Source organism: Phocoena phocoena, chromosome 19 (assembly GCF_963924675.1).
Source record: "Phocoena phocoena chromosome 19, mPhoPho1.1, whole genome shotgun sequence".
Classification (NCBI taxonomy): Eukaryota; Metazoa; Chordata; class Mammalia; order Artiodactyla; family Phocoenidae; genus Phocoena; species Phocoena phocoena.
The window spans coordinates 18,127,135-18,155,055 of NC_089237.1; the positions used below are offsets into that span (position 1 = coordinate 18,127,135).

The following is a 27,921-nucleotide window of genomic DNA, read 5'->3' on the forward strand; positions in this document are numbered from 1 at the left end:
CTCAGGGCCTATTTCCCCTTCTCAGGGGCTGGAGAGGGTGAAAGCGTGGGGGGAGGTTTGGAGCTGCACTCCTGGGTTCTGAGGGGCCAAGAGGAGGCGCAGAACCGGGCCTGCTCTCCATCTTACTCTGTCGGCCTCCCTGCCCCTCTGCTGGCACAGTCTGGGGAGCGGGGAGAAGGTGGTCCCTGCAGGGGGGCTCCAGGCTGGTGAGAGCCCCCCTGCTGTTCAGGACCAGATTTCCCCAGCCATCCAGCACGCTGCAAGCAGAAGGGTCAGTGGCCCACCTCTCTCCTGGGGCCTTTGGCTTTGAAGCCTGGGGATGGTGAGTGGGAGTTCTAGAAGGAGCAGGGCCAGAACCCAGGAGTCTGCCCTCAGCTGTAGCTTGTCTTCCTCCTGGGCTTCCTTTGTGGGCCACCAGCCCAAGGGAACTAAGACCAGGATGGGGCTGGGCACTGCCCTTTCTCTTTCCCAGAAGCCCTGCTAGCCTTCTTGTTTCCAGGGCTAGGAGCCCACAAGGCTTCTAGCGAATGCTCTCCAGCCTGTGGGAAACCAAAGATGGGAAGCAGCTCCTAGGGGGCTGAGTCTTACTCCCTCCTTCTCCCCAACACCGCATATACTTTCTTTCCTCCCGCCCCCAGGGCTCCACCAATCTGTTTACATATTTATTATCCTAATAGGGGCCTGAGCAGGGTTGAGGGAGCCAGGGGAGGGGCAGGAGTCCCACCACCATTGGTTCATTGTGCGCTTGTGTCTTGTGTGTTGTTAGTGTGTTCCAGATCCTCCTGGGGGATGGGGATGGGGCTGGGCCCAGGGTACCAGGCCTCCCCATGCTGAGCCCCAGCTCCGGGCCGCTTACCCTCCCTCTCCCCACGGCCGGTCTGGTTCTCATGTAAACCCACTCCTTGCTTTGTCTCCTTGGACATGGATTTCAGTTAAGTATTGTGTAACCTGTTACACTGTGTGTCCTTGTGTAAATAAACTTGTTTCTGGCAGTGCCTTCTGGGGCCAATGTCTCTGTTCTCTGGGCTCTCAAATGGAGTTGAGGGTCTCATTCCCCCTCCTGGCCAAAAAAAAACTACCTTTCTCCAGCCCCTGGACTAGCCAATTTAGGAAACAAGAGGCTGGGGTGGGAGGGAGTGGGATCTCTGTCCTGTGGGTTAAGAACAAGGTTTCACTGAACGTAGCCACAGCATCTCCTGGAACCTCTGTGTGGCCTACGTGGTGATGGTGGGGAGAGGGCCCGGGCTGAAGGTCTCCCTGTTCCTTTTGACTCTCAGTCTCTGGGGGCACAGGGTTGAAGCGGGTGCAGAACAGGTGGCCTGGCAAGGGTTCCACCTGCAGCCACACGGGCAAGTCCAGTGGAGATGTGCACAGAGTCAAGAGAGGAGTCCAGAGGTGTGGAAGGGCTTTATTGGGGCTGCTCTGAGCCCCTCACAGTGTTACAGGAACCCACTGGTCTCACTGTTGCCTTTGCCCTTTGGGGACATGGGAGGGAAGGCAGGAGGAGGACCAGCCTTCCTGGGAGAGAGAAGGCCCTTCTTTAGGGCTGAGACCAGGTGGTGGGAGAAGTAGAAAATTCACCATGAGCAGGGCCTGTTGGGGGCTGGAAGGGGACGGGGCTGCCTCCCTGGAGTGTGGAGGTCACGGAGTGTGTGGGCTTTGTGAGAGGGAAAGTGGCAGTAGGAGGCACCTAGGGTCAGGAAGAGCGGATGGGTGGTGCTTCCTGGGCACTGAATGTGTGCACCAACCAGGGCACGAGGGCCAGGACCAGGCATGGCCAGAGGGTGTGCTTGAGGAAATTGAAGATGTAGAAAAGGCTGATCTGAGGGGGGTAGCCCAGCCAGTCCAGGGGGCCCAGCAGCCCCATGGCCAACACAAGGCAGGCTAGCTTCTGGCCATGTCCCAGGTATGCCCGCCGCACCTGGGCATAGCAGGGGGAGTGAAGGGCGATGCCCAGACCCAGGGCGGCCCCTGAGTCGCGGCTCAGAGAGGCAAAGGGCCGGCTGTCCAAGTGTACCCACTCAGGCCGTTCACACCACTTAGAGGCTAGGTTGATGGACCTGTGGGGAGCGAGAGTCTTTGCCAGGAGAGAGATTCCCCTGGGTCCTAGAGGGCTGATGGCTCTCCACCCCTTTGGGGCCTACCGCCATGTTCTGCCGTGACCCCAGGAGACTCAATGTTTGTGAACAGCTAATGTGTCCCGTTTTAGCTACAACCAACCAGAGACCCACCAGGCCAGGTATAGGTGAGGCAGGACAGACCCCAACTTGCCCAAGCTTCAAAGCAGGACTTACCAAGAAAGATCCAGGCCCAGTGTAAAGAGGGTCCAATAGATGAGGCTGGCACCCAGCAAGAGGGCCAGTGAGGTCAACCCGTAGAAGCTTAGCTCCCGCTCCGTGGGCACCCGGGGGGTCATCAGCCAGCCCAGGACAGCACCTAGGGAAGTGGGGTGACAGCAGCTTCAAGGAGTTTGGGGATATGACCCCCACCCCGAGCCGCAGGGTAGTTTGGCAGGAGAAGGGGGCCCTTGGGGTTGGCTGTACAATGGGAAGATCATACACTGGTCCTCCCACTGCCAACGGCACCCTCTGGGTCCACCCTGTTGCCCCAGTTGCTCACCAGTTATTAGGCCAACCAACACCTGGTGAGGGAAATGTGCTAAGAGGAAGACCCGGGACAAGCCGACCGCCAGCAGGAAGGTGCAATAAGCCAAGCTAGGTATCACCCTCACCCAGCGGCTAAAAAGAAGAGAGGCAAATGGTTCAGGAGGTGTCCACGCACAGCTTCCCTCAGCACCCAGGCACCTCACAGTTTGACCAGATGCCCCGGCGTCTGCAGAACTCCAGCTCCCAGGCTGCCCTTCTGCTGGGTCTTTTGGGTCCAGGGTACCATAACCTCTGCCCCCGTTGGTGGGCAATGCCAAGGTGTACCTGTGGGTCCGAGTGGCCACTTGGGAAGAGATGGCCGTCATTATGGGCCAAAGGGCTGCTCCTGTGATCATACAGTGTCCGGAAGGGCTGCCTGCCAGGGGATTCAGAAGCTTGTGGTGAGAGGATGCTGGTGGAACCCAGGTGCCCCTGGTGACTGCTCAACCCAGCTGCCTCCCCGTGGCCGAGGGGAGAGCCTTCCTCCAGCACTGACCCTTAGCTCCCTCTGCCCTGAAGCGGCACGGGTGCTCTTCTCCTATAATTCAACATGGTCTTCCCTGGGTTTCTTTGTTCTCTGGCCCAGTAACTGAGAGGCTGGGCCTCTGATTAGGTTGCCCCAGCTGAAAAGTACGACCAAACACTCACTGAACCCTAACCACATTGGGAGAGGGAAGTTTGAGGCTTCTCACCTGGACCAGTTTCACAAGAAGAGGGGAACTGGTGAACCTGGGCTGGAGCCTGGCTGTAGTACCCAGACTCATGGACCCACCAAAAGGGCCTATCTCCAAACAGAAACCTAGAAGAGAACAGATGCAAGATGCCATTACACGCACACACAGCCAGGGGAACGGGGGCTGAGGCAGAAGGGCACCTGGAGCACTCTGGAGGGCTTACAGGCTGGAGTCAGAAAGGGTGTCCAGTTCTGTGCCATTGCCTTGCCAGGGTTTTTTACCTTGGAACAGGAGAAAGCATGCTATTTTTTTTAAAGTGATAAGGAGGCAAGAGATTGTGGTGTGTGCGTGTGTGTGCTCTGAGATGCTCAGAAGTCCCATCCTTAGCCCTCCCGCTACAGGGCCAGCTCTGCTCTTGCCATCTATAGAGAGCCCAGGACCTGCCCCTCGCCCTCCCTCCCCAGACCCTCACTGACCCTCCTGCTTCTCCTCTCTCCGTTTCCCAAATTCCAGACTGAGTTACTTAGGTAAGCCTCTGGTCTTTGAAAATGGGAGTGGGGAATGGACAAGGAGGCTGAGAGAGAATGAGGAAGACAAAAAATTTCAAAATCCACTGGCTTAGCCAGGTGCTTCGCTGGACCCTGGGAAACACACTGCAGAGGCTGCTGTGGCCAGAAAGAGAAAAGGTGGGAGAGCAGAAGAGATGCTGGCAGGAAGCCAAGTGCTGGGGAGGGAGGTGCGGAAGGGACTTGCCTCTCCCTGCCAAAGAGTGAGCCTGGATCATGCACCAGATGCTCAACACATACTTAGGAAATGAATAGGGGCTCTGCCATGTGGGGGGCATTAAGAGTGTCTACCCAAGGGGGTGGTCTTAGGGGAACAGGACTAGAGAGGAAGGCTTATACAGACTCTGAGGAAGGAGAGCACAAAGCAAAGAGCAATTCAGTAGGAAGGAAATGATCAGACAATTGCTTTCCGTTTACAGCAGGGATGAAGCCCTGGCTGAGAAGAGTGGAAGGGAAGGTATTTTGTTTTTCAGCAAGTCATTCCAGCCCATCCATTCAAGTGTCTCCTATGAACCTCCCTTCCCTCCCCCAGGCTGGCAATCTGGCAACAGAGACAGTGGTGAGGGGTGAGGGGAGGTGCAGCTGCATGCCCAGCGGGAAGTATAGCTCCCTTCTGCACCCAAGAGAGAACAGGTGGCACAAAGAGATACACCCCAAGGGCCCCACCCACTTGCCTGGGGTTCCTGGCTTCTAAGTCTGTGTGCAGAGCCTACTAGTGAATGAAGGGGAAAAGGGAGAAGAGAAAGTGTTCCCTGGAAGGCAATGCTTTAGCCCAGTGCTTTTTGAAATTTCCTGTGCACACAAATCACCTGGGGTCCTTGCTAAATGCGGATTCTGATTCAGTGGCTCTGGCGTGGGGCCTGAGATTCTGCATTTCTAGCAAGTTTTAAAACGCTCCTTATGCTGCTGGCCATGGTCTGGGGGACCACACCTTAATCCGCAAGCCTTTTCTGTCCTTAGCCACTAGTGTGAAGCCTGGCACAAAGCATGCTTCTTAAAAACTATGTCAAATAAACGAATGAATAAATGAATCAAAGAGGGAGTTGAGAAGCAGGACTTTCTGCTACTTAAGTCACCACAGATGCCTGTTAAAATACAGATTCCCAGCCCCTCCCCTGGAGTTTCAAAATCTGTCTGTCTGAGGTGGAATGGGGTATTTGCATTTTAAATACGCCCCCTTAGGTGATTTCTCTGATCAGGCCCGTTAAACACCAGTTTAATGATTAGGATGGGGACTCTGAGGTCCAAGATGCACAAAGATGCTCATAGGGGAAAAGTCAGTGGCCACGGGGTAGGGGTGGGAGGTCTTAAGGCCATGGGTTCACTGTCGGGGCGGGGGGGGAAGCCAGGCCTTTGAGGCAGCTGACGAGAGAGATCAAGGACTGCACAGGGCTCAGGGCCTTTGGGGGTGGGGGACCAGGACGCGGGAGGGCTTCGCTGTCTCACCACTTGAAGACGAGGTTGAGCCACTCGGTGATGAGGCTGATCCAGAGCACTGCGATGCCCACCCGGCGAGAGGCGTAGTAGGCCACGGGAAAGTAGAACAGAAAGAGGCTCTTGGGGTCGCCCAGAAAGGTGACCCAGAGCCACACGTTCTCCAACCAGGGCAGCTGGTTCTGCAGCGCCTCGGCCATCGCGATGCCCGCGCCCAGCGTGGACTCCATGGCGACCCCGGGGTCGGCCCGGCCACGGTTTGAGCTAAGGCGGAAGCCGAGGAGTCCTGGCGACCGGGAAGCAGCTCCTCACGGCCCTCCAAAGCCCACCCTTCGGATCCGAGGCCCCGCCCCCTGTTGGTGGCCGGGGAAAGCCCCGCCCCCTGCCGCCTCAGGCTCGCGCGAGCCAGGCCTCCTGCCGGTACCGTTTCCTCCTCCTGCGCTCTTCCCGGGCCTCCCTCTCTACTGGGCAGCGCAGGGGACAAATCTTTTCGAAGGCGTTTCCGCAGAGCCCCACGTGGCTGCTATTGCCGGCACGTGGGCAGAGGGCGTAGAGGTGGCTCCAGCTGCTGTTCCGGGTCATCGGACAGACTAACCTGAGGGTCGGCGGTGCGTCCAGGGTCCCTCCTTTACTTCTGTGAAGATGGATATGTAATATCCCGGGCCAGGATTCCTTCCAGACCAGACCTTTCTCCTCCAGTAGAGCTACCCTCCAAAAATATTTCGAGATCTCTTGGAGAGAAGGCTAGGGACAACCCCTGCTGCGGGGAGCCAGGCATCCCTGGTTGGTGCTGAAGCGGGCCCCTATGTTTGCACACACAGCTGGCTAATCGGTACACGCCTTCCTCCCCCAGCCCAAGACTCTCCTGCTTGAATTCCTCTGCTGTTGATTTGGAGGCTGACAGATCAGCCTCTTGATTTTGAGGGGTCATCCCTAATGGCTTGAGAGTTGTTACGCATGGCACAGTCTAAATCACCCTTCCTCCCAGTTCTGTGCTTGCCTTGCCCCTCTCCTTTCGTCGTCTCGTCATCTTGCCTTCCAGAACCCCGCTGGGCAGATAAACCACGAGATAGTAGCTGGGTTGGTAAAGGAAGAGGAGAGGCACACACCCACGACAAAAATTGGAATAATCCCTTGGAGGAACACACAGAAAATAGAAATCTCAGCAATTCTAGGTGAGGTCTTGCCTAGAGGCAGAGGTGAGGTGGGAGGAGACCGGTGAAGTGGTTCCTTCCTACCTCAAGCAACTTTGTTCTTGGAGAGTTTTTGAGGGGTAAAAATGAGAATGTTAATTTGGGTTCTTCTTGGAAAGAGAGTAATTTCACTAATTAAAAGGGTGTGGGGAAAGGAAGCTGGATACAAATCTCATTTTGCTCCCTTGCTAAATGTTTTTCAATTGCCCCAAGGAAAAAGCCTAAATTTTCTTAGTCTTTGAAAGTTTGCTTGGCCTCTAGCCAAGACAACCTTTACCAGCCCAGTCCCACATTCTGTTTCATGATATTTCTGAGCTACTTTATGCTCCCTGAAATCACCAAGCTCTCTCCTTTTAGGGGTCCTGACGTCTGCAGTTACCTCTGCTTAGAACGTGGCCACTCTTTCCCTGCTTGTCTTTCAGGTCTCAGATTTTTCCACTTCTTCCAGGAAGCTTTTCCTTACAGTGCCTGGCAGTCATTCATGAGAACCTATAATCACAATGTTATATAAAAGGTGGAGTGGCAGTTATGTATGACTTGTTATGGGGTAGATGTGAAAGTTCTCTGGAAAAACCCAAGTATGAGGGAGCAGTATGTTTATTTCTATTACAATGATTGTACTAATATGGGCCCAACTTTAGGAAATTGATGTCTCTTGCAAGGCAAGGAAACACTTTTGAAACTTGTTCAGGTTAAGTAGTGCCAGGACTGGCCCTTCGCCTCCCTCTCTTTGCCTGTTGCTACTCATACATGAGGCTCTAGAATTTCTTTAGTGGAAGGGTAGGTGGGTTAGGGATGGCAACTGGTGATGGTAGGGCTTGAAAATGCATCTGTATCCTACTTACATGTTAAGAAAACTGTTTCGTATATTACACAGTCATTAATGGGGGGCCCAAAACTCCCGCCCCAAGGCTCCCTTTGTCAATACCATTGCTCCTCATTCTGGCTCTTTGCCAGGTTTTCTAGAGGAGAGGGCAAGATGGGAGATGGGGAAGCATCTTGAGTTCCAACAGTGATGGGTGATCACGGAGGAACTACCATTTATTGAGGATCTACTACGTGCCATGCATTTGTACACATTATCTCATTATCTCCCGCTCCTCCTAACTACTCTGTGAGGTATTATCTAATATAGCATAGCAGTAAATAGCACCGTCTTTGGAAACAGGTAGACCGGATCCTTGCTAGTTGTGCGATCCTGGACAAAGTTTAGTCTAAGACTTAGTTACTTCCTCTGTAAAATGAGGATATTGATTCCTACATCGAAGGGTTGCTGGATGCTCAACAGTGGTAATACAGAAGGAATAAAGAAAAGAATCAGGCTTAGTAATTTGCTCAAGGTCACATAACTCAGTGGAATTCCGGTTCCGTTTTAGCTAACTCTACAGCCAATGTTCTTTCCACTACCACTTTGTAGTTAGGTGTAACCGTTTTGAGCAAGTTTGGTTAAGTCTTCTGGGCCTCGGATTCCTCATTTGTAAAATATAGAGTTCATTCATCAGACTCTTGTGTCAAGGTGTGCACATAAGGGAGACTGCAGTTCCCTCCTCCCTCCCGTTTTCATTCCACGTAGGTCATTTATCTTTAACTTCTAAAATGGACCTTGCAAGCCTGTTACAAACCGGGCGCAGCCGCACAAACGTAATTATTCACATTCCTCTTTATTTCCTCTTTTCTCCTCATCCACCTAGGCTCCCGCCCCACCCAGTCCAGGCCACGCCCTAGCGTGTGACGTCAGCACGCCCCGTGCGTCGCGGCGCGGCGCTCACTGGGGGCCCGGCTTTCGCCCGCTGCTGCCGCCGCCGCCGCCGGCCGCGGCTGCTCTCCCAAGATGGCGGCTCCTCCGGGCGAGTACTTCAGCGTTGGGAGCCAGGTGTCGTGCCGGACGTGCCAGGAGCAGCGGCTGCAGGGCGAGGTGGTAGCCTTCGACTACCAGTCCAAGATGCTGGCTTTAAGTATCCTTCCCTGCGCGGAGCCCGAGGCCGGGCCGGCGTGTATGTGCGGCCGTGGGGGGGCGGGGGACGACGGCGGTGGCTGGGGCCCTCTCCGGGCCTAGGGGCGACCGGCTACCGCGGCGCCCGGAGCGCATGCGCACGGCCCTGAGCTCCCCTCCCCCTCTCGTGGGTCCCTCGGTCCGCCTTGGGGACCCTTGTCTCCCACCCCTTGTGGGAGCTGGGCCCCGATCGAGGGTGGGTGGGTGGGTGGAGGGGGGCTTGACACGCTGATTGCTTTTCGGGGGGAACGCTAGGAGAGGGGACACAGTAATCCGGAGAGGGGTGGTCGTGGGAGGGGGCTGGTGATTGGAGCCCGGATGGGAGGGGGACGGGTAAAATCATGTGGGGAAGGGGTGTGTAGAGTAAGGAACTGCTAGTGAGTGGTACAAGGGTATGGAGTTCAGGAGGGGTTGTCCACTGATGGGATTTGGTCCAAGAAAGGGCGGTGGGGTGGTGACCAAATGGGCCTCGCCTGTTTGGGGGGAGAGTAACTGCAGGACAGAGTTTGTAGCAGAACTGGGGATAGGGGCTTGTTTTGCTGGTGCTTGTGTATGCGTGGTGCCGCTGGGGGCAGGGAGTGCTGAATTTTCGGCTTCTCCGTGATTTGGAAGTTGCTGTTTTGGGGATGTTTGTATTGGAAACCTGGTCTAGAGAGAGGACCACGTTTTTCAGGGGCTTATGTATGGACGTGTGGGTTACAGGTGAAAGAGTAAACTGTTTTCTCTTGTCAGCTCAGCACATGGAGTCCTGACTTCTCCATAGCAGTAGCCTTCCCTTTTGAATGTGTCAGTGTTTAACAGAATGGAAAAGGTGGTCTCTTTCTTTGGGGTGGAAGTGATTTCTGAATTACTCCAGGAAACTCAGTCGTGGAAATGGAATACTACCTGGTTGTAATAAATGTGCCACCCCTTCCCCTTTTATTTGAGCCACAGGTGGGTTTATTTGGATTTTTTTTTTTTTTAAGTAATCTCTTATGGCACCTTTCAAAAGGAAGTTTCTTACTGAGTCTGCTGCTGCCTTTGACTGGCAAGTATTTTAATTCATTTAGCTACTGGTTGTGGATTTGTAGTTTAGGAAGATGTCCTTTGAAACTAATTACAGCAAGAAGAGTTGCAGATTTTTTTAAATTTTTGTTTTTGTTTTTTGAACACAAGACTTCATACCTGGACCAAGTAAGACCTTTTACATTAGTGGTTTAGTTGGAAGGGTTTCGGAATGAAGAATTACTCTACCTTTATTTGACATACAGTATGCTTTTGAGAAATGGTTGGAGAATGAGTGAATGAGTGAGTGAGTGAGTGAATGAATGAATGAATGGGTTAGCTAGCTGGGTCACCTTGAGTGAGCTTCCTTTCCAGTGTTGTAGTTTTCCTGTGCAAAATGGGAAATCTCAAATCTGAAAAAGAGAAAAGAGCACTGTTTGGATATAGGGAGTATTATACCAAGAACAGAAAGTACTTGCTCTTCAGTGTGGTTCATTAGGTTCAAGACAAACAGTATACATAACGGCATTAAAACTGTATTAAGCCTCTTCATAAAACCGGTAAAGAGAAGGTGACAGAAACACTGTCGAGGCTTCCAGTTTTGGATTGTGTCTGGCTTTGAAAAGCTTGAGATCTTTTGGTTATGGGGTTGTGCGGCAGGAAAGTGACAGGCAGAGACTTCCTGAGGAGAGGTGTGATTCTTGTGAGGCTCCCTCTCTTGCTTGTGGCACACCTTTTACACAAGCCTTGGGTGAATTGTGTTTTCCATGCCCCTTTGGGATGTGTCAGTTCTCTGCTTGCCCCTATTTTCCTTAACTTTACTTTTTCACCAGAATGTCCCTCTTCCAGTGGAAAGCCCAACCACGCAGACATCTTGCTCATAAACTTACAGTATGTTTCAGAAGTGGAAATAATTAATGACCGAACAGAAACCCCTCCTCCCCTAGCTTCACTCAATGTTAGTAAGGTAAGGACTTGAGGGCAGTTCTGGTTCTCCAAAATGATGGGAAATTTGAGTCTCATTGACTCTTGGTGGTACATACATTATCCATTGTTTGTTTTTCATTTTTTTCAGTGATTTACAATTGCTTGTTTTGATATATTTTTTAAAAAAATATATCAGTTTAACTTTTCTCTTTATTCCTGGGTATCTTCAGAAGATTTTAAGAAATGTCTTAATGCCCAAATAGAGAAATAGAGTTGAGAGCTGGCTTTTGTCCTTTGTGAAAGAGGGCTTCCCCGCCCCCCGCCCCTCCCCACAACCTGCAGTCCATGTGTGAACTTCCAGTGTTGGGAGGGTTGGGTAGGGACGTTGCTTCTGAACCTCCTGAAATTGTGTATGTGTGCACATGAGAATATATGTTTCCTGGGTGAAGATTTGGAATATGTTTTTAGATTCTCAGAGGGATTAATGACCTACAAAAATTTGAAAACCACTGCCTTAGAGCTTTGTTTTTGTCTTTATGTTTGAATTTCGAGGTCTAACAAAATTAGAGTTTTAGGATATTTTAATCTTGGATGTACAAATTGGTCTCTGGGAACCCTCAAATAACTTTCCTGATTCTTTAGTTCTGTTAGCCAAAGTTCATGTTGATCAATAATAGTAATACCCCAAGCCCTGTTGTAGCCTTTGCTGTCCCCTGTACTTGGAACACCCTTTCAGAATGACTGGAGTCGTATCCATCAGGACTCAGTTTAATGGCACCTCTTTCAAGAAGTCTTCTCTGATCATTCAGGCTAAAGTGATTTGCCCCCATTCTCTCTTACAGTACCTTAGCCTTCAGAGATAAGGTGACATATCATTTACAGTCCAACCTGGGACATTTTCGAGAGTAAAGGGGTGGGTGGTGCTTTTGTTTTACACCAAGTATAGATTAGTGTGTCCTGGGCAAATTGCGACTTAAGGTTACCCTCTTCATAGCTTTTTTGTAGTTATAATTGTATATCATCTGTTTACTTTTCTATCTAACCAAAATTTGTTTTGTGGGGATCGGAGCTATACCTGTTTTGTTCATCACTAAATATACAGAGCCTTGCACAGAGTAGGTGCTTCGTAAGTACTTGTTGAGTGAGTAAGTTAGGCCCTCAATTTTCATAACTGTTGCCTTAAGTCTCTTGAGTTAGTGTGGTGGAAGTTTTTTTCCCTGTACATGAGTATTGTAATAATGTATATTCTCTTGCCTCTCTTGGGAATGTAGTGTGTTTGCTACAATTCAGCAAAGCAGGGAGACACTCAGGCAGCTGAAACAAAGGAGAGTGACTGAGGCTGGCAGAATGCAGTTACCTCAGATCTGGAGCTCCCTTCTTACTAGATTCCAGGGAAGGGCCACACTTTTTTGTTTTACTGATGTCTGAGGACAGATTCAGAAGGGTCTTGGGTTTCATATTAAAGGCTGTTGCGTACAGAATGTCCCATTCTTAGACTTATAGATTTTTGGAACACTGGCTCAGTCCTCCTATTAAAGTATAGGTCGTCTTTGGATGATCTTCTGTTAGCAGAAGAGATTATTTTATTTTTGGCTGCGTCGGGTCTTTGTTGCTGCGTGCGGGCTTTCTCTCGTTGTGGTGAACGGGGGCTACTCTTCATTGCGGTGCGCAGGCTTCTTGTTGCGGTGCCTTCTCTTGTTGCGGAGCACGGGCTCTAGGCGCACGGCTTCAGTAGTTGTGGCTCGCGGGCTCTAGAGCGCAGGCTCAGTAGTGGCGCGCGGGCTCTAGAGTGCAGGCTCAGTAGTTACGGTGCTAGGGCTTAGTGGCTCCGTGGCATGTGGGATCTTCCCGGACCAGGGCTCGAACCCGTGTCCCCTGCATTGGCAGGTGGATTCTTAACCACTGTGCCATCAGGGAAGTCCCCAGAGAGATTTTAAAAGTTTCAAATAAAATAGTTTATGCCTGGTATGTTGAGGGTGAAAAGGGCTCTAAGTTATCCTTTAGTGTTTGTAGGGTATGAGAAGTTTGTCAACAACCTTTAGTGAGTAGTCGAGGAAAGGTTATCTGAAAGAGGGATGATTTTCTCAAATTTAAAAGATACAGGATTCCGCTCTTATGACCACCAAGTGCCACCATTTATCTGAGAGGGGCTGGAGTGGTGTGGATGGGACTGTTAAGTGGGAGCTGTTGAGAAGCAATTCTTTTCTTACATTTGACTTCAAGTATAAATGGTTCTTGGTTATTAGTTTGCGGATTATCTTTGCCTTTAGGGTTTTGCTTTCTGCTGGTCAGTTGTCTCCTAGCATTATTGTAAACTAGTTGTTTACCCACTCTTTCAAGAAAGCAGCCAGAAGTAATAGGTTGTGGAATACCAGAAATCTTTACTTTTCTTGCTTTGTGGCCTGCTAGCCAAGTCTTGAAAAAGGAGTCAGAAACTGAAGACTAAAATTAGGTTGGAGGGCTATCTTTGGGTTTCATTTATTCATTCTTCATTCGTAGAGTTGTTTATGAATAAGCTATATTGGTTTTCCCTTGAAACCAACCTTTGAGGATGCTTTGTGATTCTTCCTGAGGGCTCTTACTGTTACTGAAAACAGCTAATCTGGGCAACTACATGTTGCTTGAATGACATGAAAAGCTCATCTCATTTAAGAGCATGAGCTTGAGTGTTTTTTTTTAGGATGGAGGATTGTTTAAGCATTTTAGAAGGGAACTAAAGTGCCTTGAAATCCCTGGAAGAAAACTGTTGATACTTGCAGTCTAGGGAGCACTACCTGTGTACTCCACTTGCAGTGGAAGATAACATCACATGATGGCTCATCTTGCTGACATAGTAAGTGCTCTGTTTAATTAAACCGGTTGATATAAACCGGATATTTACTCCGACCCAGCAGGAAATGGAATAGAGGCCTTTTAAAGGAAATATTTAATTCCAGCCCAACTAGAGATGGTATGAACTAGCAATTCTTGGAGATGAGCTTGTTCAGTTTTTGGTTGGCACTTTTACTGCAGGCTAAGATGTCCTATGTCTGTCCACAGCAGTGAGACGTAAGAGGAAGCTTGGAAGACGACAGTGGGGTCGCAGAAGGTGGAAGTTTTGAATATCATTTTATCTTCTCCACAGTAACATTGTACCCTGTAAAATTGTTTCGAATTTCCTGACTGTGAAAGTACAAAAGCACACCAAAGCCAATCATAAGTGAGGTTCAGGTTATTCACCATGTGGCTTATTAGTTTTCTGTCACGAGGAAGGTTTAAATCTTGCATGAGGATGAGAGCCCAGGGTCTGCATGGTAGGGTGAAGTAAAGTGTTTCTTAACAAGTTCCTTTGAGTTGACTCCACATTTTGTTCTCTGGGGATAGAGATTGCCCATGAGTTAGCAGTGCTCTCAGATGATTTGGGACATGTCAGTATTAACAGAGTTCTCTTTTATGTAGTGTTTATCAAACATTTACTGAAAATTATTTTGTGCAAGGCATTGTGGTAAGCTCTGTTGGGGACCACACCTTACATTTTTCTAGGGCTTTACAGTTTACAAAGAGCTTTGACACATCTTGGTTCATTCTCAAAACCGTGCTTTGTGATCTTTAGAGTGTATTCTTTTCCTTTTAGTTTAAGAGATGGGAAGATAGGCTTATCAGTTTAAGTGACTCGTTCTAGGTTATATGGCAAGTAGTGTGGGAACGATTATTTTTACGTGCCACCCTCTGAACTAGTAATCGGTAGACATCTCGTTTAATCCTAACAATAGTCCTTATGGTGTGCGTACCATCACTATCTTACAGAAGAGTAAACTGAGTCTCAGAGAGGATGAGTCACTGGCTTAAGGTTGTTCAACTAGTAAGTGATCGAGCTGGGATTTGAACTCAGGTCTGATGTTTTGATGGCAAAGTCCCATGTTTTTTCTGCTTCTGTGTGCTTACCCAAGGAACTTATAGAGTAGGTTGGTGACATGAAATGAGTATGCAGATATCTATAATCCTAAGTAATATTTCTGAGTAAAGAGAAACATCTGTGTTATGTGGTCAGCAGCAGAATGGTCTAGTAGAAAGAACATTGGAACCAAGTGGATAAGTCGTTAAAGTCACTCCCCTGCCTCTTAACCTTGCTGGGCATCAGCTTTCTCACTGTGGAGATGGGATCATGTTAGTGCCTATCTCATAGAGTTGTTTGGAGGATTCGGTCAGGTTGACCAGAGCTGGCAGATGTTAGTCCTATTCTCCCGCATTAGCTGTGTGCAGCCAGTTGATGTTCCTTGAATTATGGTGTAGGAGCAGGATGGGGGGAGAGGGACAGTATGACAAAGGGAAGCAGCCAAGAACATTGGCACTGTTCCTATGTCAGTCTTTCCTGATACTGGATCTGACATTCACTCAGATATCAGAACTTGCCAACCCAAGACTGGGGAAAATCAAAATTATATTGGATACCTCTTGTTGTGACCAGAATTAACATGAGTTTCCAGGGCAGTGTTATCAAGGGGCACAATTAAGTGAACACTTGCCTGAGTACTGGAGGTTAGTGTGAGCAGTCAAAGAACTTAAGAGGTTGTGCTTTCAACTCCTGAGACTCTTAGGAAGAAACTCACTGAGACAGCCAAGGCAAGTGTTAGGTATTCATTTGTTTGGATAAATGCCTCCAGTGCATCGAATGATATGTAAGTCTTCTTTTCACTTTGCTGATTTGGAGAAGACTTTCTGGAGGAGATGCTTGTATGTTGTGCAGGAGGCAGGAAAAGGGACAAAGCATGGAAAAGAGAACTCCACAGATAAGGCATCTACCTCGCTTACCACTGACTGATTGATCAGCCTGTTTTGAGTATTTATTACCCATTTGTACCTTACTAACCAGCACTGAGTGATTAAATGGAAGAAGAACCAGGAAGAAGAGATTCAAAGAGCATTTCATCAGCACCTGGTAGTGAAGAATGAGTTTGCTGCCTTTGGATAAAAATGATACTTGGGAGATTGGTCTGGGAGTGGAAGGGCCTGGGAAGGCTGAGAAAATGGAAGAGTCACAAAGTTCACTTTTGAAAGGAACTGATGTCATTGCTTACCTTTAGGTATGATGTCACACAGGGAAGAACTGACTTGGTTTTTGTTTTGATTTCTCACCAGCTTGAAAGCTAAGATTTAGCATAACCTTATGGCTTTTTGTTGATGTGAGGGATAATCCTCAAGTGTGAGAAAATTCCTGGGGTCGTTGGTAGCTACTGCATTGTGGCCTGTGTTCATGGACGTATCCTGTTAGCTGAGACCTTGACCATATCTTGACCCTAATGTGTTGAGGTATGGAGTTATCACCAAGTAGAATCAGGCGACTTGGCCACCCTATGTTTAGGTATGTATATATTAGTAAAAGGTAGAATGTGTTCATATTGTGAAAGTGGAAGGAAAATAACCTGTCTAGGGAAGGCAAGACTTTTTTGTCAGATAAAATTTTTCTGGCTCCTTGAAGCTACGTGTAACCTACTGGCTCACTTGATTAAAATATGTTGTCAAGGCCACAGTCCCAGGTTAGAGTCCACCAGTAAGTTTTGCACCTGACTCTGAGCAGACAGCTGCTTCCTCACAGAAGTGTCATGAAGATGCAAGTGTGGGGTGAAGAGGAAGAACCCATCGTTGCTGAGTAACAGGGACACAGTAAGTAGTGAGTGGTGTGAGCTGAAGTCAGAGAGGTAGGTGATTGACTGCCATTTTAAAAATCACTAACCTTTGAAAGAGGTCACATTTGGTGGCATTAAAACATTGGGGTCAGGGCTTCCCTGGTGGCGCAGTGGTTGAGAGTCCGCCTGCCGATGCAGGGGACGCGGGTTCGTGCCCCGGTCCGGGAAGATCCCACATGCCGCGGAGCGGCTGGGCCCGTGAGCCATGGCCGCTGAGCCTGTGCGTCCAGAGCCTGTGCTCCGCAACGGGAGAGGCCACAGCAGTGAGAGGCCCGCGTACCGCAAAAAAAAAAAAAAAAAAAAAAAAACATTGGGGTCAACCTGATAACCATAATAGGGGGTGCGGCGTTCCAGGCTAGAGCTCATGACTCACTTCAGGCTATAGTGCATGGCAGCCAGCTGACTTGGTGGAGCCCTCCTCAGGTCAAGAGTTTGGTTCTGAAGGGGGCTTTCCTGACATCACAGGGGTGTGGGGAGAATCGTCTACATGAAAAGACAGATTGCTCGGCCCAAGTGACTGGCAGAGATGTGCCATAGGTGTGTTGTTGCAGCCACCTCTGCATTCTATCTCTTTGACACAGAGACGATTCAAAATAAGCACTTTACTGATAGCTCAGTGGTAGTATCTCTTACAGTGTTAAGAAAGGGGTATTCTAACTGGTTTAATTTTCCTGGCAGAGATCAGGCTTGGGGGGAAGAAAAAAACAAGTGGTGCAGTCAAGTTCTAGCATTGGAATTTAAGGCTAGCTTAGATAAATACCAGAAACTACCCTGGAGAGAGAAGCAAATTGTACATGAACTAGAAAGTTAAAGGATCTATATACCATGCCAAAAGTTAACAGTATAGTGTGGTAGAATGTGGGGAGTTTGAAGAACTGGGTTCTTTTCACAGCTGGGCTGCTAATGAATTGTTGTATGACTGTGTGTTAGCCACTTAACCATTGGGAACTGTTCTGTGAATCTCTAATAGTCAAGGTTTCTTTTCCTTTGATCTGACTTCCCTCTCTCTCCCCCTCCCTTCCTGGTGCTGGGAATGTCAGGATGATTAAGGTATTGCTTTTGCCCTCAAAAATCTCATGTTTGGGAGTGGTGAGAGACAGCAGCATTTAACTTTTTGCAGGGGGGGCAGCAAACCTTTTCAATGAAGGGCCCAATAGTAAATATTTTAGGCTTTGTGGGCTATACATTCTCTGTCACAACTATCAACTTTGCCTTTGCCGCAAAAGCAGCCGTGGGTGATATGTAAACAAATGGTCGTGGTCGTTCCAATAAAACTTAACTAAAACAGGTGGTTGTCTGAATTTGGCCCACAGGCTGTAGTTTGCCAATCCTTGGCTTAGAGTAGTGAACATTTTAGGAAAGCCTTCTCAGATGTAACAGTGGAGTAGGGTCTTGAAGAATAAATCACAATTCATTAGGTAAAGGGAGGGAAGTTAAATGGAATCAAGCTGATTTGGATTGACTTCAGTTTGTCCATCTTTGCAATTTTAGAAACTTTTGCTGTTCTGTCAGTGAGCTAAACTGGTGGCAGTTCTTAGAAATGAAGGAAGGGACTAGTTAAGTGCCAGTATTGGTGTTAGATGTGTATCTTACTGAACCCCAATAACAACCCTTTAGGACGGGCCCCCATGAATGGACTAAGGCTCAAGAGAGGCTATGCATCTTGCTCAGATTCATGTAGCTAGTGAGTGGTAGGTAGGGCTTTGATCTGGAATCTCTTTTGTTTGGGGTGGGGTGGCAAGGGGGTGGCTTTTCATTTTTACTTTTCTTTTTCTGCCCTCTTCAGAGCCCAGGAAACGACAGCACATGGTTCTTTCACTACCTCTGAATAAAATCAACTCTTTATTCTAAAACTCTTTATTGCCAAAAGCCCCCATTTTGGCACATAAAGTGCATTTTCCGACTTACTGTTCCAGTTATATTTTGGAAGTTATTCTGTTAAGGATTTATAGCCTCTCTAGCAGCTCTTACAGAAAGCAGAAGAGAGAGAGCCCTGAGCTCATTGGCTAAAGGAAGGTTGGATTATATGAATTTTTTTGAAATAACCCACAGCCACCTTCTCTGTGCTAATAATAATGATGTTATAATAATAACAATGTTAACAGCTGATATTTGTACGGTGCTTTACAACGCACCTAGTGCTTTCACCCACGTTATCTCCCTTACTCCTCACGGCCATGTGTGAGATGGCTAATTTGAGCGTGTACTCTCACAGATAGGTTGCTGAGGTCAAGTTTCAGTTTATATCTGCGCCAGTTTTTTTTCCTGGCAGAGTCCTGTGGAGGTTCCACAGCAGTGCTGGTGTCAGGGTCTTGGGACTAGGAAGTTACTCTGTTGGTGTCCAGGAGGTTTAGCTGTCTTCTGTAGCTATGAATAGTGTTTGTTGACATAATTACAAATAACTAAGAAAAACTATTGACTTTGCTGGCAACTAGTTTTTATTCTAAGCCAGGTGAAGTATAAAACTTTGCTTATAGCGTGTACTGACTGACTTGAGGCTGGCCTGTATTGTACGACAGCAATATGGTGGTCAGAGCCTGGAGACTGAGGTGGCACTGTGGCCCCTGGATTTGCAAGGGTGTTTTTCCTTTTTTTTTTAAACATCTTTATTGGAGTTTTAATTGCTGCACGGTGTTTTTCATCAGAGCTCAGCACTCTCAATGTACCTTAACTTTCTAGTGCAGAAGACTTGCTTGACTTACCTTCTCTAGTCTTGGCACATCAGAAAATGATGGGTTCAGGGAATACCCATTATTATCGGCCTGAAATGCTTTCTCACATAGGATCTGTTTTCTTAAATGCATTCCCATGAATTACCTTCAACCAAAGAAATAAAGGATGTCCTTGAGGTTTAGGGTGAGACTGGGACCCTTTTCAGAAAACAGAGGCCCTTCATTAAAAGGCAGACAATTGTGTTCTGTACAGAGGACATTGATGGAAATGTCAGAATTCACTGATAAAAAGAAGATGGCAGCTGAGGCTTAAAACGTTTTCTCTTTTATAAAACATTTTCTTTTACATTCAAATTTATAAGTGTATTTTCAACATTTCTCTTAGGTGGAACTATTTGAGTATAGTGCAGAGTTCAGAATGCAAGCTCTGGAGTCAGACTGTCTGGGTTCAAATCCAGACTCTCCCACTTGTGACTTGGTAAACTTGGGCGAGTCCATCTGTTAAGTTGGAGTGATTTTAGTCCCTATTTCACAGAATTGTTGGGAAGATTAAACATTAATACATGTAAAGCGTGTTGTTCCGTGCATTGCGTGGAGTAATTTCTCACTCAACAAATTAGCTCTTAGGATTTTAGTGTTCACTGCCAGGCCTCTTGGACTCTACTGTTCCCCTGTTTGACTCAGTGTTTTGGTTCATTGTTATGTATTCTGGGACATGACTTCAAGCAGGGTTCTCTATTTGAGTTCCCAGCTATCTGAGGTTGTAAAGAACAGTATTTTATTAGAAACTTTCAGACAGGAGCTTTCAGCCAGGGAGCAGGAAGACTTGGGGATATTGATAGTTGGAAGAAATATATATATTTTTTAAAATAACTTTATTTAATGAATCTCATATTGATGAATATTTGGGTTATTTTGGGGTTTTCATATTATTCATCTATCTCAGGTTACTTTTTTAAAAATTTATTTATATTATGTATTTATTTTTGGTTGCGTTGGGTGTTCGCTGCTGTGCGCGGGCTTTCTCTAGTTGCAGCGAGCGGGGGCAGCTCCTCGTTGCTGTGCCTGGGCTTCTCAGTGCAGTGGCTTCTCTTGCTGCGGAGCACGGGCTCTAGGCATGCGGGTTCAGTAGTTGTGGCTCACGGGCTGTAGAGCACAGGCTCAGCAGTTGTGGCGCACGGGCTTAGTGGCTCCGCGGCATGTGGGATCTTCCCGGACCAGGGCTCGAACCCGTGTCCCCTGCATTGGCAGGTGAATTCTTAACCACTGCGCCACCAGGGAAGCCCCAGAAGAAATATTTTTGAGCCTTCTTGTTGCTAGCCAAGAATGAGGGCTTTCCAGGAGTGCACCCCAGAATTGAAACAGCAGGAGCAAGCGTGGGCCCTTAAGATGACGGTGGTTCTTGGCTGCTTTGGTCTGCCGTCCCTCAGCCTCCATCAGGCCTTGCAGGCAGCACTGCCAGTTCTGAGCAGCAGCTGCAGTGCCGCCTAACCCCTCAGTGAGGGCAGCTGGTTGGAAGGCCCGAATACAGAGGGAAGACAAACCAAGAGTGGCTCAGTGGAGTCAGTAGGTCACATCCAGCAGGTTCCTCTCTGGACTTTGCTTCCCTTGTTGGATCAGCTGTCACAGCCTGTTAAATACTTGCAGTAGGAATCCCTCTGGATTCCTCACAGCACCTGTGCTTTCCTGGTCTGGGTATGTGGATATAAGATGGCCTAGCTGGTTACCAAGTAACAAGATGAGGTTATAACAAGATGCTTGGATTATGTTGTTGTGGCTGCTTCCTCTTCTCCATGTCACTGAGTGCAGGAGGAGAGATGTGTTGCCGCTGTTCACTGATTCACTCACTCGAGGGTTACCCAGCAGCGGGCATGACGAGAAGCCTTTTAATATTGATGTGCTTTGGAGTCACGTTCATGCACTTTTCTTTGTTTTGCCCACATCAAGATGCTATATATAAAATGGCCAAGAGAGGAAGAACTGGTTAGTAGACAAGGAATGAATGTTTTCACAGGGAATTGTGCAAAATAAAAGGAGGGGTAGATAAATGCAGGTTGTCTCGTGCAGTTATTTCAATTAGGTCACATGTCATTAGTAACATGTATTTGTAGGCTTGTGCTTCTCAGTTTGCCTGAACCCAGTGTATTCTTAAAGTTGGTGCCTTTAACATTCTTTATGATTCTAACCAGTTAGTGCTTCAGTTTTGATTGGAAGAGAGGCCAGCAGTTAGCATGCTTGCATTGAAAATGAATGTAGTATGGTGATAGTTACTGAATTTAAAAACTGCAGTCCTGATGACCCTCCGAAGCCTAAAAGGCACACCCTACACCTTCTCTATTGGGGACAGCTTTTATTGGTTCTGTCTGGCGATTTGACAGTAACCATAAACTTATGAACTTGGAGTAACTGGACCATTTATAGATATGCATTAGTTTACAAAAATACGATGTGGGGAAATGTAGAGCTACAGCTAACTTGAGGGTAGAGTGATAGTCACTTGCTTTACAAAAGGAGGCTTATCCATATTTGTTATGGGTTTTCAGGAACATGTGTGAAAAGAGCAGGGTAATCTCCCTTCCCTTCTCACCCCAATTTTGAGAAGAAACATTTCTAGATTCTTTTTGTGAAGGTAATCTTCCTCCTGCCTAATTGATGCAGTTCTCTGTGGCAGAAATCTACCCCATTTATACAGCTTCTTAGTGAAAGCAGATCTGTGTAGCTGAATATCAGGTTTAAGCATTTTCAGATAGCCATGAAAATACAGTTCATAAACTGGCAGCTGGAGGCTTCAGGGTTTGCTGTGAATCCAAATCCCCAAAGCACAATTGCAGGTACAGGTAGAGTAGTTGAGGCTATTGGGGCAAATTGAAATAGTCAGCTTACACTGACTTCTGCTGACTTTTCCAAGGCTCTCCCTTGTATCATTTAGCATTTGGGATCAGTCTGCACTATGGGTTGAGATGGAGAGTCATCTAGTCCATTCTCCTTTGCTTTTAGACCCTTTAGAAGAGATTGTACAACAGGTATTTGGCGGAGGTCGGGGGTGGGAGTGGCTAGGGTGTATTTTGAAATCATTGTTCTATAACCATTGTGTTGATTTGACTCAGGCTGTCTAAACAAATCACTTGTGGCTGAGATTTATATCCATTTTACTCTGCCTCTGGCAGAAATTCAAAAGTGGTTCTTCTTCCAGCCTTCCTGCCCCTCCCCAACCCCAGCTTAATTTGTCAGTTCCATTCTTAAATATTCTGCATGGATGCCTGCTTTTTCTGAGCCAACTCTTGTCTTCTTGAATGGGTGCTGTTACTATCTAGGCAACATAAGCTTTATAGAAGCAGCTTTGTCTGACCCAACATTGGGAGATGTTTTTGGTCTTCAGGGATAAATATTTTTAAAAAGACCTCAAACTGAGACCCTTCTGCCTGCTCATGGGGTAGACATCTGCCTGACCACTAGCCACTTCTCAGGAGCTCTGCAGGAGCTTGGTTAATCCAAGGGAGCTCTGCTTCCCTCCAGTTTTCCCTTCTTTCCTTGGAGACTTCAGATTTTCTTCAGGATTGTTTGGAAAGTGAGACTCAAGGAAACTCCTTGTTACTAGGGTTTTCTTGGTGACCAAGTAAGCTTTGCTTGTTACTGCTTAAAACACACCCTTAGCAGTTCTCGTTCCATAGAAACTGAGTGCTTTCAAGCCACGAGGCTTCCTTGCTGCAGTTGGGATTGCCAGTGCTCGGGGGAGTCAGCCCTGTGCATTTCCTTCTCTGTAAAGTTGGAGCCTGGTGGGGCCACAATGGCAGAACCTGGCTTGAAAGATCATTTATATACTGCTGCTGTATTTGTCTCTTTCCATGTCCTGGGGACCAAGTGAAAAGGGAGCTCTGGCTTTAAATCAATGCAGAGTTTTGGCCTTTCTTCCCCCTTTTACCTAGGGAGTCCGAAGTGACAGCATGTATGAGCTGTGCTCATACCCCCTCCTCCCTCAGACAGTCTTTGAAACTCAGAGACAGTTGAGACTCCTCAGTTACCCTAACCTGATTGAAGGCCTCCTTTTCTCTTCTTCATAGTCAAACCCACACTTAAGAAAGTGCTTCATTTTCCAAGTTAGACACTTCGCTTATTTTTCCCGCTGTAGAAGTATGTTTGGCTTATGGTTTGAAATGTCACTGTTAAAGCAGAATATGAATGTTTAAGTATTCCAAGCATCTAGGTACTCTGGGAATGTGCTGGAGGTATGATCTCTCTTTGCATCTAAGGAGCTGGTATTTGGGGACAGGTTGGGTGTTCTCATGTGTGTGTTTGTGCGTATGTCTTTAGCATGCTGCAGCGTCAGTATACTAAGTACATGTTCTTGTTCGTGGATCTGAAAATCTCCGAGTCGTTTGTTTGACTTTCAGATGCATTATCTGCCTCTCGTGTAAACCATCAGCGTACTTGTCTTGTCTTCCACTTGAATTTGTACTTCTGTAGTCTAGCAACCAGAAATGTATTAGAGGGGCAGTAGGGATAGACAGGATACCCACCCCTGCTGGGAGCGATTTACTAGATTTGAGTAGACCTACTAGATTTTACTACAATTCTTGATCAGTTTATGGTTGTTCCACTAGAGGGCAGTTAAGGAACAGACACGCGGTAGAATGCAGAGCATTCCTTTTTTTTTAAAGAGCATGGTATCTACAGCCCAAGTTGAAGGTGGACGGTATCCACGGTTAGGTTTCCTGGAGTCCTGGCTCCCCATGTGAGTACAGATAATGGTACTAGAATGCTTGAGTCTTTAGAACTTCAAATCCTGGTCTTTGAAGGTGTGGTAGGCATTTATTTCTAAACCTGAGGCTCTAGCACAGTAGCTGATAAAAATTCTTAATTCTTTCCTTTCGTAGAAATGTATGCATTACCTTTTATGTCTGACCATCACTTTCCATCAGGTAGGGCCCCCCCCCCCACCCCCCAGTCATACTCTATAACCTTGTCCTGCTCTATTTTCTTCCTAGCACTTAGCCCTGTCTGAAGTTGTCTTGTTTGTTTTGTTTATAGTCGGTCTCCCCTGCCCCCTTCTGTGCTGTATCTCTGGCTCAGTACAGTGACTGTCTGGCACACGGTAGGCATTCAGTAAGTACTGGAAGGAACGCATGTTTGCCAGGAATAGCAGAAACTGTTGAGGTATATTGTGTGTGTTTTTGTTTGTTTCACTTTTGATCTCTGAGAAAACTGAATCTACCCAAATCAGTCTTTTCCAGCACCTTTTCCTCAACTTAGGTCCTGAAGGAAGGATGAAGGTGAACGCTTTTCTGAGTCTCTTTCCTTTCCCCCACCCTAGCTTGCCAGCAAAGCACGGACAGAGAAGGAGGAGAAGCTGAGCCAGGCCTATGCAATCAGCGCTGGTGTCTCCCTAGAGGGCCAGCAGCTCTTCCAGACCATACACAAGACGTGAGTTGGGGGGAGCATAGGGGTCCCTTGCCCCGGGGGTGATGCTGCCTGGCTGTGCTGTCTGGTGGATGATTTTGGGGTAGTTGTGTTTATGAATGTCACAAGGGAAGCTGGGTAGTGTGTTAGCAGTACTTCGGCTTCCAGGGGTGCGGTGCTTGTTGCCTTTCTATATGGTAGAATGGTGTAATCTCCAACAAGTTGTCTGCTCTGGGCTTCAGTTTCTTCATCTGTAGAACTTAGTTTTGGATTAGAGTATCCCTAAGGGTCCCTTCCGGACCTAGTATTCCATAATTTAGAACTAGTGATTTCTTTCTCTTTTATTATTTTGATCTTGTACCTTTCTCTAAAAGCTGACGCAGTTTTATTAAGGGAAAGTTATATCTGTCTCCCTCTTCCCAATTATATATTGGGGTGAACATAGGGAGTTAGGGAGAGCAGAAGGCCACCTTATTACCACCTCATAAAAGACATTTTGTCACAGCAGAAGTCATTTGACTCTCCACTAGCTTCCCTAGCTGCTGAAAAACGGAAACATTTGACACTCCCCCTTCCTCCTGCTGCCTTCTGTTACCCTATTTAACCACCTGAGTCTGGTGCACAGATGGTAGCTGGCATCAGAGCTGTTTGAGGCCATGGTGTGAGTATCTAAGCGTTTACAGGTATGTGAAGGAACTCTCTTAGCAGTGGCAGCTGCCCTAGGTTCCCCCAAGTGTGAACTGGGATGGATTTTCCCAGTCTGGCAAGTTACCCAGCTGTCTTATAATTGAGAAGGGCCAGTTTGAGGAGCAGCTATCATTTCGGGTGGTGGGGAGCAGAGTACAGATTGCAATAAGATGGGGAGTTTTTTCTGTCTTTTTAAAGGTACCATTTCCCCCTAGGCCAAAGGTTGGCAAACTGCAGCCAGTGGGCCAGATCTACTCATTTGTTTATGTATCATCTGTGACTGCTTTTGAGGTACAGCAGCAGAGTAGTTGTGACAGAGATTGTATGGCCTGCAAAGCCAGAAATACTTGCTGTCCGACCCTTTACAGAAAAAATTTGCCAACCCCTGCCCTAGGCTGCTATTTAAATTGAATCTAGTGGCCTGAGCCTAGCTATTTATTTGTAAGTCAAATTAGTTTGGACTTCTGAGGCTGCCACCAAGTTTTCTGTGGGTTTTCAGGTCCCTAATGCTTCAGAGTAACTCTTCTGGACCATCCTTGGAATAAGTGTGCATTTGGTTTCATTGCTTTTCCTAGCCAGTGGTGCCCAGGAAATGTTTCTTGGCTACTTCTCCCTGTGGGCTGATGGCAACCAGTTATTGGCTGAGTGGTGAGCTAGGAACTTGGGGTTAGCTTTCTGGAGTTATTTATTCATCAGGCATGAGGTGTGGGATGCCCCGCAAAAGGTAACTTTCACCTGGTCTCTTCTCCTTCCAGCATTAAAGACTGTAAATGGCAAGAAAAAAACATCGTAGTCATGGAAGAAGTTGTTATTACACCCCCATATCAAGTGGAAAACTGTAAAGGCAAAGAGGGGAGTGCACTGAGCCATGTACGCAAAATAGTAAGTAAAGGAGCCGTGAAACCTTAGGGAGAGGATGATTCCTCAGCCTTCTCCCCCCAGCCTCAGGGCAAGACATTACGCCACAGTCCCTGCCCCTTTTGACACAGCCTGCGAGCAGCCCTGCCTGCTCACCCTGCCTCCCTGCACCATGGTGCTCTGCAGCCATGGCTTGGACACTTGGGGGGTGTGGAACCACTGGGCGGTGCAGAATAAAGCGAGTGGTCAACCCCGTGTCCTCTGCAGTGTGGCTTTTTGGAATTATCCAGACCATCCCATGATATTGCGTCTGAACCCAGGCAGGGTTCTTCTTGAGAAGGGCTGTTTGGTGTACATCAGTGGCCGTTGGAGTCTGTGACCCTTCATGTGTCATCTGACTTTCTAGATTGAGTTGCAGCATTTGTAAAAACAAACTGAGCATTGAGAGACCAACATTGTGGATGTAAAAAGTTTTAAGACTGTAATTCCCCACCAGCTTTTCATTCTGCACTTGTGTAAGGAGGGGAGAGGGAGTTTGGGTCATAATAATCTCCCTTCATACTCTACTTTATAGATTCCCCTTCTTTTAGACAGTCTTAGCTGAAGCTGCAAAAAAATGTGGCTGAAACAAGAGGACCGCCCCAGCTATCTTGTTGGGAAGGCCAACAGACAGCAAGGGCAAAGGTGCTGAATAATCCACGAGCTAGACAGCCAGGACGGGCTGTTGACGTCTAGAGTGAACTGTTTGGGAGGCCTTGTGTGCCCATCTCTTTTTCTGATCTAGGCTGACTGGTCTCTTTCAGGTTGAAAAACATTTTAGAGACGTGGAAAGCCAAAAGATACTGCAGCGTTCACAAGCCCAGCAACCACAGAAGGAGGCTGCCCTGTCATCCTGAGTCCACACACACAGAGGACTCTTCCAGCATCCAGCCAAGGAGGCGATGGTGGTGGCTTCAGCGGAGGCAGGCCGGGGGAGGGAAGGGATTCTATATTTCCTGTTGGCTCTTGTCAACAAAGGGTCAGCATTTCCAAATCTTAGACTTGAACAAACAAAACACCCAACAGAAAAGAACAAGAGAATAATTTAAAAGTTGAATCATTACTTGACTAACAGACTTTGGTCCACCATGTCCTTTTCACAGCCCCCTTCTGGAACAGTCACCTTGTTAATTTTATTTTTGAAAATTCCTTTCCTGCTCTGCCCTTTCACCTCTGACTTTCCTTTCCCAGTCTGTCTCTGCCATTCTGTTTTTATAAGTGGCTACACTTGCCTTCTGAGTGATTGAAAGAAACTTTTACATCTTCTCTTCCAAAATAAAAGTAACAAGCTGACTGTGATACTTAAGTTGAGACTAGAGCAGCAGACAGAGGTCTCACTTTAAATTTTTCTTTTTTTTTTTTGTTTTTGTTTTGTTTTTCTTTTTTTGCACAGGGCATGGCTTGAATTAGTTTTATTTTTCTTAACTTTAAATATATATATGAAAATATATATTAAAATGTTCTCTAAATATTTTCTGCTTCTTGCAGGTCTCTTTTTACTAGATCATGGCCACTCTTCCCACCTCATCCCTCTGAAAATAAAAGTGTATTGTCCTCCCTACCACCCATAGCCAGGCAACTAACTTGACTTAGTTCACAGCAAGAATCTCCTGCAGCACTTTGTAGAGCCAGTGTATGCAGACGGGATCTGGCTTTGAGGGTTCCTGGTAGCGTTTTAGTCTTTGACTGTATGTGCACCGGTCTCCCACTTGGCAAAAACCTCAGGATTCTCCCTCTGCCTTTGTCTTACTCCACGGTACTAGAAGAACTTCCTCACCACTCTCCTGTCTCCTAGATGGGAGCGTCCACTGCCCTTTCTCCGTGCCCTCTGCAGGAAGAACTATTTTGCACGGCACATCTCAGCTCCTTCTCGAAGGATGGTTTTCTTTCATGAGAAACCTGGAGTCTGCCTATTCCGACCTCTCTTTAACTCTGTATCCAGAGCCACTAGCCCAGGAGAAAGCTTGGGTGACCTATCATTTCTCTTCTGCCAACCTCCTGCTCTTATGCCCTTCCCTAACCCCCCTTAAGTTTTACAAGCTTATGACAGTTTGTATATGCTCAGCCGATGGGCAGAAAACCTGGGAAGAATTTCTGGACTTTAGCCCACCGGTTTGTCTGGTTTGACTAACCTGCTGAGAGTTAAACTGGCACCCACTGCCTCTGTGCTTGCAAGGCGGTCCAGT

General features: G+C 47.5%; 2 protein-coding genes across 4 annotated transcripts; one reads left to right on the top strand and one right to left on the bottom strand.

Moving 5' to 3' along the window:
- Window positions 1-1,388: 1,388 nt before the first annotated feature.
- Window positions 1,389-5,600, bottom strand: G6PC3 (glucose-6-phosphatase catalytic subunit 3). Of its 2 annotated transcripts, XM_065897463.1 has the most exons (6): window positions 5,332-5,600; window positions 3,338-3,444; window positions 2,931-3,021; window positions 2,620-2,738; window positions 2,295-2,436; window positions 1,389-2,060 (listed from the first exon to the last, which is right to left on the bottom strand). In XM_065897463.1, the coding sequence occupies exons 1-6, from the start codon at window positions 5,547-5,549 to the stop codon at window positions 1,697-1,699; spliced, it is 1,041 nt and encodes a 346-aa protein (XP_065753535.1). In that variant the 5' UTR covers window positions 5,550-5,600; the 3' UTR covers window positions 1,389-1,696. The 2 variants fall into 2 exon arrangements, with proteins under 2 accessions (XP_065753535.1, XP_065753537.1); XM_065897465.1 differs by lacking the exon at window positions 2,620-2,738 and having other exon boundaries at window positions 2,040-2,060; window positions 5,332-5,549.
- A 2,659-nt stretch (window positions 5,601-8,259) lies between these two features.
- On the top strand, window positions 8,260-27,916 carry LSM12 (LSM12 homolog). Of its 2 annotated transcripts, XM_065897577.1 has the most exons (5): window positions 8,260-8,467; window positions 10,323-10,456; window positions 24,066-24,175; window positions 25,594-25,720; window positions 26,500-27,916. In XM_065897577.1, the coding sequence occupies exons 1-5, from the start codon at window positions 8,344-8,346 to the stop codon at window positions 26,590-26,592; spliced, it is 588 nt and encodes a 195-aa protein (XP_065753649.1). In that variant the 5' UTR covers window positions 8,260-8,343; the 3' UTR covers window positions 26,593-27,916. The 2 variants fall into 2 exon arrangements, with proteins under 2 accessions (XP_065753649.1, XP_065753650.1); XM_065897578.1 differs by lacking the exon at window positions 10,323-10,456 and having other exon boundaries at window positions 8,344-8,427; window positions 26,500-26,592.
- Window positions 27,917-27,921: the final 5 nt, after the last annotated feature.